Source organism: Aedes aegypti, chromosome 2 (assembly GCF_002204515.2).
Source record: "Aedes aegypti strain LVP_AGWG chromosome 2, AaegL5.0 Primary Assembly, whole genome shotgun sequence".
NCBI lineage: Eukaryota > Metazoa > Arthropoda > Insecta > Diptera > Culicidae > Aedes > Aedes aegypti.
The window spans coordinates 210510802-210522354 of record NC_035108.1 but is presented as its reverse complement, the minus strand read 5'-3'; the positions used below and the strand labels follow the sequence as shown (position 1 = coordinate 210522354).

Below are 11553 nucleotides of genomic sequence, written 5' to 3'. Positions count from 1 at the left end.
CAAATTATTGTTCAATCTATTTCCGAATGTGACCTCAAAACCAAAATTGTTCAAATTGGATAATATTATTATCTACCATTTCTTTTAAAAGAAATAATGCACCAAGTTCTTTTTTATTAAATTTCGATGCAAAACTGCCCAAAAATATAAGCTAAACAAAACAGTTAATTTACTGAAATTTGCGTTAATATTAGATCGGAATAATTGAAAGTACTATTTATTATCAATAAAAAAGAAAAGAATAGCAGGAACATTCCAGCAGCTTCATACGATTTTCTGATTTTATGCGCCACACAATGCCAATTATGGTTTCGGAAATCTAATTATCAACTAATTTTGCATTAGCATTCAATTCTATGGCATGGTCCACTGTCGATGCACCGCAGTGCACTGAATTTCATCATTACCAAGTTTTGTGAATAGGTACAAATTCGTTTTGTTTGAATTTAATCTCCATGTTCTGCGCTCTGTTAAACCGTGATAAGGTCAGATGGAAAATATCCAGATGACGAATAAAATCGAAGAGAACAATGGACCTACAAGTCAAAGCTTACCTTATCGTGGATCTCCTCCAAGCGCTTATCTATTTTAAGCTTACTCTCCTTCCGGAATACGGACACTATTTGTCCTGTCGAAGTTGACCCGGAAGAAGCAACCGTTTCATTTGGTACAATTGTGTACAATGATGCAATGGAAGGAGTAGCTACATTACTATTTGCCATCGTTCGTTGCTGTTGTTGGCTGATGCTAGTGGTACTTGCAGTTCTTTTCGATGGTCGCGGATGTGTTTTTCCTGTTGGTATGCCTACCGCTGCCACCGAATGTTGTAATTTATTCGCTTCCAAGGCACACAAATGGAATTCCAAATTATGGAGCAAAATTTCACCGCTTTTCAGCACGTTGGCTAGCATTTTGCCATTGTTGGAGAGTCGGAATTTATAGCATTTGTTTTCCGGTCTATGTCCTATGTAGCTTTTGGAACCGTTCTCCAAATTCATTAGCAGCAAATCATTCTCAACAGTTTTCACCATCATCAAAAACTCCTGAGCTGTAGTGCGAGGAAGTTGCTGCTCCCGGTCAAAGTGTACGATTTCAAAATGCGTAATGAATGGACTAGAAAGTGTCAGAATTTTGCATACCTGCCATGAATCACATCGGAGTATAATCAAAGAGTGGTCCATGCAATTAAGAACGAGAAACTTTCCGTTAGCAGTAAATTGAGCAGATTTCACGTACCCTTTGGTACGGCCATCAGTGGTCATGCTCTGAATTACTCGCTCAACTTCACGCTTGGATTCATCATGGCTTTCGCAGATCGGTGGTTCCTTGTCGTATATAATAGTTTCCATTTGGAACTTTTTCAAGTAGTTGCTTCTCATCTTCCGCAGATCTATCTCTTTGGCTAGTTTGAAGTCGGTGTTCCACAGCTTGAGCATTTCATGCAGTCCGCAACCTGGAGGCAGCCCAAAAAGAACGCAGTCAAAATAGTTAAATTGAAATGGATTTTTTTAGACAAGAATTAGACTTTAGCTATATGTCACGGTAATTTAGTTTGTAGGTAGATGATCAACCAATTTGTGTTCAATATTTATTTGATACCATAGTTCTAATCCATCCACATTTAAAAAATATTAGATGTGATTTGTTACAAAACAAAATATTGTAGAACTGATGAATAACTTTCAAAAAATGAGTTACTCATTGGTTAGCAGCAAATAGTTTAAACTTCCAGACGTGCAGTAGCGACAAACAAGCTTTTTGCACAGGAAGTTTAAATTCTCATATTTATATTTTAATGAAATGTCGAAATCCCATATTCAAGTTAACACAATTTTACTATGGTATGTTTGATGAGAATATGTAGTGATTAATGAAGTGTTTTGTTCAATTTATATTCAAATATTAAGAATAGATAGGATTTTACCATTTGTGAAACGCTTACAAATAATATATAAATATCCTGTTTGACGGTCTGCTGCGTTTTGATTTTTGTGTCACGTTTACTTCGTTCTGCGATTTTTTTTTCCAATTTGGCTGGTGAAGAATTAGATTCGGCGGATGGAGCTCTGCCACGTGTGTGGTAGGGTAAAAATTTCTTCTCGTTGCGAGCGAGTAATGGCGCTCAAACCAAAGCTCATTAGCCCGGACACTACGTGTAGATACCAGTGCCCCATCTCCGGATGACACACGCGCATGGAGTGACATTAACTTTTTTAAATGCTTCACTCCCAACGATGATAGAAACATTACATTCACACCTTCACCCAGTTACAAAAAATATACTAAACTACACATACACCAAATTTCATTCCGGTCGCATCACTCGCTTATAGTGAATCCTAGACAATTACCCTTCCTATCCTAACTCCTTGGCATCTATGAGGGCGTCGGAGAGTCGCTGGCTTCTCTTCAAGTACAGTATCAGACATATAAAATGCACCAAAGCTGTTTTCCCATACAAAATGGTCAACTTCAGAGAGCTATATCTCCGCCGTTTCTCAACCGATTCTTCTTATTTTTTCTGTGACGAACTACCAATTTCCTCAATTTTTGATAACTATTGTTAAAGTTGCATGAAAACTATTGATTGAAAAGTTACAGGTAGGTTGAATTTTGACATAAAAAATGCACCAAGCCACAAAGTGATGCAGCAGAAAAAATACGCATCTTCAGCGCATTTGTTCATTGAGTGACAACCAGAAATCGCATGAAAGTTCATGTTACAACTCGTTAATTCATACTAATTACATCAAACTCGCAAAACACCGTTGATAAACTCGTCAGATTGATTAGCTTCCTCGCATAAAACACTTCTTTTCTGAGTTCATTTTACATTTTGTTTCGTCCCGTACACTCGTACAAAGTAAGTCGAATCAATCCGCAGCAGCTGTCAAATCGACCTTTGTTATCATAAGTTAAGTCGCATAAAATCACAGGTTAGTTCGGTTAAATATTTATACACACGCATTGTATGTTATTATTCATCACATAATATATGCACGCATTTCGCCTCCATTTTTGTACGTAGAAGGTCTTTTCGCGACATCTTATTAGTGAAATGTTGCACATACAAAGCCTCCAGGTGATTTCGTTATACGTACATTTTGGTTGTCTGGGAAGGACCAAATGCGCTCAAGGCACCGAAAGGATACGACACATAGTTTGCCTGATACATCACTTTTCGTCTTGGTGCATTTTTATGTCAAAATTCAACCTATCTGTAACTTTTGAACCAATAGTTTTCACACAACGTTTTCAATAATTATTAAAAACTGAGGCAATTTGTAATTCGTCACAGAAAAAATGAAAAGAATCGGTTGAGAACCGGCGGAGATATAGCTCTCTGAAGTTGACCATTTTGTATGGAAAAACGGCTTTGGTGCATTTTATATGTCCGATACTGTAGATCATCATATCATCATTATCCTTCCATTTCCTCGTAACGGAGAAGATGGACGTGGCCGGTAATGAGAATTGTCGTGCCTTTTCATCTCTAACTTCCGATTGAATGGCTATTTCATCCAAAATAGTTTTTCATGAGCATTTGGAAAAAGAGTGGTAAAGTAACTAACGTTACAGTTTTCAGTATGCAATCTACGAAATACTCCATTACCACGCAACGCAACGCAACAAACCTAAAGTACCCAGATGCATTTGATTTGAAGTTTTAGTTGTTTTAATTTCACAAATTATGTTCATCATAGTCTTTAGAATATTTACTTACACTTACTTACACTTACTTACACACTGTAGCGTGGTAATATTGTTTGGCGCCTTATGATCCCAATTTCCCCTGTGCTGGCCAAAATGTATTCTCTTCTTCTGTTTCGGATTACTTTTATGATTTTCAACAGATTTTCACTCCAAACAAGCGTTTTCAAGTTTTGACGTTTTCGTTCATCTCTTTGTTTAAAAAAAACTGAAAATTAAAAATAGATCATGTGGGCAAGAGTTGTACAAACATAATACTATAAATCCCGGAATTGACTTCAAATTGTTTCTTATGCGGTTTGAAACATGAGCGTATCATGAAATTATCATAATTGAAAATTAGGTGTAGTGCTAAGGAATTTAATCTCAAGTTGGAACTTTATAAATGTGTTTAGCTATGATTTTAATAATTTTTTTAATTTTTTTTATTTGATAATTCTTGGAGTTCGTCAAAGATTCATATTTCTTCTAAAAATCTCCCTAAAAATGTTGTGGAGAATCCACCACAGATGCCGCAGCAGATCCAAACAATAATGATGCACCCCACAGATTTCTGTCAGTAAATAAATGCCCTTTGAAAAGGTTCCAACGTACATTATTATAATATTTCAAAGTTATCTGTCAAATCGTACACTTCAGGTTAATTATCAGAACTCCAGATATGAAAGTCTTCCTGTAAGAGCTGGTGTTCTACAAGGAAGCATATTGGGACCAATATTATACAATATTTTCACATCTGACTTACGTGAGTTACCTCAGGGATGTCAAAAATCTTTGTTTCCGGATGACACAGGCCTCTCCGCCAAAGGACGAAGTCTGCGTGTCATCTGTAGTCGATTGCAAAGAAGTTTGGATATTCTTTCTTCATACTTGCAAAAATAGAAGATTTCTCATAATGCTTCCAAAACTTAGCTAATAATATTCCCACATAAACCGAAAGCTCATTATTTGAAACCTTCAAGTAGACATGTTTTGTGACAACATTCTACTTCTAAGGGGTTCTAATAAATTGGTCAGAAGAAGTTAAGTATCTAGGGCTCATGCTAGATAAGGATTTAACTTTTAAAAATCACATTGAGGCCATTCATGCCAAATGTAACAAATATGTAAAATGTCTCTATCCCCTTATTAACAGAAAATTAAAACTTTGTCTTAAGAACAAGCTTTTGATATTCAAACAAATTTCCAGGCCAGCCATGCTGTATGCTGTAGCAATATGGACTAGCTGTTGTAATACCAGAGAGAAAGCTTTGCAGAGAATTCAAAATAAAATTTTGAAAATGATTCTAAAGCTTCCTCCCTGGTATAGTACCGATGAGTTACATAGAATATCCAATGTTGAAACATTGGAACAAATGTCAAATAAAATAATTAATAATTTCAGCCAAAAATCGTTACAATCTTCTTCTTTGTTTTGGCGTTACGTCCCAACTGTGACAAAGCCTGCTTATCAGATTAGTGTTCTTATGAGCACTTCCACAGTTATTAACTGAAAGCTTTCTTTGCCGAATAACCATTCTTGCATGTGTATATCGTATCGGCAGGTACGAAGATACTCTATGCCCTGGGAATCGAGAAAATTTCCTTTACGAAAAGATCCTCGACCAGCGGGATTCGAACCCACGACCCATGGTCATGCTGAATAGCTGCGCGTTTACCGCTACAGCTATTTGGGCCCCCAATCAATCTTCTATTGCCACGATTAATGCGTTATATACATAGTTAGGTTAAGTAAATTGAAAAAAAAATCTCTTATAAGAAGGTGAAATCAACTCACCTGTAAAAAAATCTGAACTGCTACGGCAAATGAAATGTTGTTAACAAAATGTTAATAAAATCTTAAATTTGTTTTACCAAATTAAGATGATAGTGTTGTCTAATAACACAGAACGCCTACATTTAAGAAATAAATGTAAGATTTGGAATGATACTAATGAAGAAATTAAAAAAATATTAATCCCCTAGAGATAATTCCAGGTGCCGTAATACGGAGTAACATTGATCGGAATGTCCCTTCTAGGATGAAGCTCGAATCAAGGCACCGTCTATTTATTACGTAACGCTAAAATTGACTATTGTTTATACTATCCCACCCTTCGTAACGCTTTTTGAATGGAAAAACATAAAGTTATTGTATTAGCCGTTTGAGCCTACTCACCCTCCCCTCAGTACGTTATTTGTGAACGGTAACCAACGTTTATCGATGGAATATTTTCAATGCATGAATGGTGCTTCTTTTTTTATATTCATGAGCTAAGGAAATTGTCGTAAAATGCGCAAATATGCTTTTTTTTTCTCTTGGTATTGGTATGTTTCTGTAAAAACCGTGGATGAAATCCGAAAGTAAGAACTAAAAAAATACGTTGGAACTTTTGGAAACATTTTACTATGGGGATCCCCATACAACCAGGCGGTCAAAAATATTTTTTTGTAATTTCTCATCGTAATAGGCTGTTTTTCATCACGCCAATCTATCATGAAACGGCCTATTTTCCTGCACTGAAGTATGCAGCGCGGCAATAGTCATTACGAAACTGAAATCAGTGCTGTAATGATTCATTACACAACGCTTTCTCATTACGCAACTGGTTTGATTTGCGTATTGAATCATAAGGCAAGCCTCGTAGGATAAATTAACGACTCGTGCTGTAAAAATCATCATTCTGTAACTTGTTCCGTAAACTACTATTTTAGTTTTATAGCGTTTTTTTCATTTGTTTCTAGCAAGGTATGATCTAACATTGTAAAATATGAGTATCACGGGACACCTCCACTACTACCCCCCATGCAAAATTTCAACGTTTTATACAGAATGGTTGCGTTTCTATTCATTCCATGTAGAATTTCCGGCATGTTCGGTAAAAGGATGGAAAAGAGAGGGGGTTGTGTTAGGGGTATGGAGGGGAGCAGGTAATAGTAACAACAAGCATTATTTTGATTTTTTGAAAATCGATGAAAATAATCCATAAGAAGTGAGAGGAAGGCAATCTTAAGAAATCTGGACATTTTGAATGGTTTTTCTTCTTTTAATAACGAAAGATTTTAAATATTTCTTTTATAATTTATCGCAGAAATAATACAACACTATTCTTCATCTGAGTTACCTTTCATCCACAAAATTTTCGTCAATTTCATCAACGACGTACATCAGATCATCTAAGGTGTCACCAGATAAATCGCATTTAGAATCCTCGGATATTATAAAGTTTTGCACAACTCCAAGGTAACTCACAGAAACTATTTTTTTTGCTATTACGTTGCAAATAAGCCTACCTTATATCAAGATAATGCACAACATAATGGCCTACTTTTCCTGACAACAAAAACAATGCTGAAAAGTGCTACTTTTCAGCACTCATTTCGGTGCTGAAAAGTAGCACTTTTCAGTTCTGTTTTGAAAGTCACCATATCTGCGTCTCTCCATGGATCAATGCACGCGTTCACTCGTTGACGTTTTAGCGGTGCCGTGTTATTTACGTGACCATGGCAACGAGTGAATTCGGCACCGCTCAAGTGTCAAATTAGTGCAGTCGTGCATTGGTCCATACTCATCATATACCACTAAACAGCTCGAATATTTATCGTCTCTTTATACGCCTGTATCTCAAGTTTTTGACCATGGACATGCATACTACTGCTTCTGCAACCATTGGGCGATTGGTATCCGAGTGAAGGGAGATCGAGAGCCATTCTGATCTAGAAGCTGGTCACCCAATGTTTGTAAAGGTTGATGTAGAGTAAATCCCAAAATATCCGGAACCTAACTTCAAGCTTCTTCACGGTTCTTGCAGGCAATTTGGTACATGAGAAATAACTTTTAAAAGTCAAAATTGTGTGCGGCGTCTAGTCTGGTCCCTCGTCGAAATCCGATCAATAGATTCTCGATTGAAGCGTGAAAATTTGTGACTGTCAGAATAAAGATCAGGCTGCTGTGTCACAGCCAGAGCCGTAGCGTGGCCTCACGGCGCCCTTGGCGAACCGCGATTTGAGCGCCCCTTGTTCAAAGTACTTTATTTTTTTGCACGTTCACGTTCATTAAGGATTATTTTCAAAATTATAGATTGTTTCCTGTAATTATTGTTCATCAAAATTCTCAAAAATAGCATGATAAAACTCAAATAATACTGTAAGGCTTTAAGGCTACTGATAAGGCTTGGGCAAGATCTGTCAAATCTTTTATACATGTGAATTGTCTGAACATCCTCAGATTTTTTTTTAATTCAAATGAAATTACTGTTTATATGGTTAGAGGCGGATTTGAAGACACTACTTCATTAATTCTCTATAAATTTTCATTACAATATCTTGTTGACTTAAAAAACGAGGATCAGTTGCAGCATATATTCAAAAAAGTACTCGATAAATTCTGTTTATAATCCAGAAGTTGTCGAATACTTTTGCCTTGAATTATACCAGAATAATTTTCAAGAATTTATGTCAAAGTTGCATTATAAATTTGTATAAAGGAGTTTAAAGTTTTCACAATAAATTTATGTAAAATAGTAATAGATTTTATTTTCAGGAAATACTCAAAGAGACCAAACGAAGTTTCATTAAAATATAGTAAAAGAGTCAATCAATGAAATCGATGTTACAGAATCAAACATTTATCAGTCAGTTCGGAGCATTGTTTTAGAGAAATAAACAAATCTCTTGTTAAAAAAATACACTATTCCACTTTTTTTCACTTTTACCCTTTTTTAATGTTTAACCTACCTAGTATTCTTTTATGATATTGGTTATAGGTGATATTTCTGACTTATTTTTTGAGGAAATGATGTGCCGAGTTATTTGAAAATTCTTCCGGCAGTTTTATGGAATCGTACAGTTTTAACTACCAGTTAATGGAATTTAATACCAGTTTAGAATTTTATAGTTATTTTTAAAGTAAGCACTGAGGATAAGCTGATTTATCATTGCTATCGAAAACTGTTTTCTAAATTATTGATTTTTTTTTATTGATAAGACAGTATCTCAGGAATTGTCTATGGACGAAGCATTCAACTTACTGCTAATAAATTACATAGGAAGAACGACATAACTTTGCTTGTGAAGCTTCATAAGCCCTCTATCGCTGTTTAAGTCTATGACTGTTTTTTATAGATACTGTGACTTCAGAAAAAAAAAACTTATTAAATATGTATCTCCAACAAATTTCCCAGATACGTCACGCATTTTGGCGCCCCCTGATGGCTGGCGCCCTTGGCGGGTGCCAACATGGCCAACCGCACGCTACGGCACTGGTCACAGCCTACCTGATTGAAAACTACGGAGTCTATGCGTCGCATGGAAGGCCATGTGGATACTCTCGAAATAGGATTGTGCTGTTAAAAATAATTCAATAGAACGGTATTTTTCGTAATAGCAAAAAACGTTGTATGCAACTCGATGCAAAACTCGATTTTTTCAGCACTCGTTGTATTTATCCAACTCGGCAAGCCTCGTTGGATAAATGTACAACTCGTGCTGAAAAAATCATTATTTTGCATCTTGTTGCATAAATAACTATTTTGTTTTCCTCAAATAGAATTTAAAAATGGATCTGACTCGTGCAAAGCGTGAAGAATAACGTCATGCAAGTTGGCCTCTCTGGATTTTTTTTTTGCTGGTGGATCCTATTTTTTTTTCAAAACTTTTTGCTGGCGTCCGAAAGTTTCTTCAGTCAGTGAACCTAAAGGTGCAGATGAGTAAATTATTCTTTCCCCAAAATGAGCAAGAACTTTATGAACAGTTGCAGGAATTGTATACCAACTATACAAATTGAAATATTGTTGGTAAGTAGCTTTTCAATACTCATCAAATTTTTCTGGGTTTATTGGCTCATGACAGTTAATTGCTATTAGAATATTGTGCAACCTTACAATAAATCTTCAATATGGTAAGCTTCCTTCCACTTTGTTACTAATTCATATTTATATTTATATAGCTTTAAAGTCATCGTAATCATCTTCTTCTATTCCATAAATGGCACAAATATGTTTGAAAACATTTTCACCATTCTCCATATGATTTAATTTTATATCGAAAAGAGAAATAACAGCGTGATTATCCATAGCTTCAATTATCATTGTTTTTATGGTGCTCCCACTTTTTCTAGTTTTTCAACAATAGCATCATTTTCAAAAGCACTGACAGTACTCTACTCATATATAAAATTCAATTGCCAGTATTAAGTACTAGCTGTTGTCAAAGAAATCAAACAAGCATATTTTTGTTTGTGCTCAACAAAGAGCGATTGATGTTTCCTAGTTACCTAATGGAGAAATATTATTCCGAATCTCATGGTGGCGGTGGTGGTCATGGTTATGTATGAACAAGTAACAAAATCACGCATTTACTACCTTTGGTTTAAAAACAGAGTTGCTCGCTGTCACTATCAACGCCTAAAATTTGTCGACATGGATAAGGCTGATACAAATATTAATTTTCTTTTATGTCACCCCCCCCTTCGAAAATCCGAAAATTTTGAAGGGGAGAAAAAAAAAGATTCATCATTTTTTGACATCAGTTAGGTTTTTTCAATTTCAAAAGTAAAAAACAAGTAAAATAATAACCCAGAGGACGAATGAAAAAAGTTTAACAATTATCGTTAACATTAAAAATTCGAAAAAAAAACTTTTTTTTTCATTTTTATTTTTTTGTTCCTTATTTATTTTTATCCCCCCCCTCGTACCTTTCAAGAGGTCTCGGACATAAAAGAAATTTAATATTTGTATCAGCCTAATTACCACGTGATCACTCAACCTGCAGCGATTATGATCTAGAGTGCGCTGTCGCATCACTGCTGTTGGTTGTCAAATCAAAGTGATATTGATAGCTCGCAAATGATATTGATAGTTTTAGGGCATCAGCCATCAGCTGATATGATTTATACTAATCAACTTAAAAAAAAAAAAAAAAAAAAAAAAAAAAAAAAAAAAAAAAAACTTTAAATCATATTGCCTAAAATCATGTTTTCTGTCTACCCTAAAGGCAAAATAAAATATTGATATGGAATAAATCAAAAACTTGTAGGCCAACTGAAAACAACGATATTCTGACCATCTGTAAGCTTTGTTAATGTGGAAGGAATCTTATTTTAAGCAGGCACGGTAAAAAAATCTAATTACAAAAAAAATTAAAAATGATATAACTTTCAAAGTTGCAATTTATGCAAGATTTATCTGCGGGACATGTTTGTGGATGTTTCAAGCTTGGTTTTTATCTAAACAGAAGTGTGAGGAAATGCGAGGAAAAAAGTTCTTGACTATCAAAGTTTAAATTTGGCATTATTTTCTAAAATTTTTAATTTATTTCATTCTAAATATTTGTTCTATTAGTGATATGACATTTTTTAAATAGTCCAACAGAAAGCTTATGTAAACCCTTTATGGGAATATGCAAATATCAAATGCGGGAACACCAAATGCGGTAAGATTTTTCACAAGCAATGCGATGTCAAGGATAGATTTTTCTTGCTAGGGCGGCGGTGATTTGTATAATCGTTGCTAGGTGTCCTTTAATTGTTTAGTATTACCGCATTCGAAGGACGTTTAGTCGAGATTTGCATCTCAAATGCAAACAGCAATAATTGTTTGATGTACAACCGAAGCGCGTTATAACGACATCGGAAGGGACTGTCGTAATAGAGAATAGTCGCTATAGAGAATAGATATAACATTGAAAGTTGCTTTGTATCAATCATATCAGCTGATGGCTGATGCCCTAAAACTATCAATATCATTTGCGAGCTATCAATATCACTTTGATTTGACAACCAACAGCAGTGATGCGACAGCGCACTCTAGATCATAATCACTGCATGTTGAGTGATCACGTGGTAATTATCCATGTCGACAAATT

At 35.2% G+C, this 11553-nt stretch overlaps 1 protein-coding gene across 3 annotated transcripts in view; it reads right to left on the bottom strand.

Annotated features, from left to right (window-relative positions):
- Positions 1-11553, bottom strand: part of LOC5574455 (TBC1 domain family member 31) — a 77296-nt gene that overhangs the window by 46705 nt on the left and 19038 nt on the right. For 2 of the 3 annotated variants that reach the window (XM_021843869.1, XM_021843871.1), the window contains exon 5: positions 555-1453. In XM_021843869.1, coding sequence (XP_021699561.1) covers positions 555-1453 — 899 coding nt within the window. The remainder of the gene's footprint in view (positions 1-554; positions 1454-11553) is intronic. The other variant, XM_021843870.1, reaches the window with a different exon arrangement.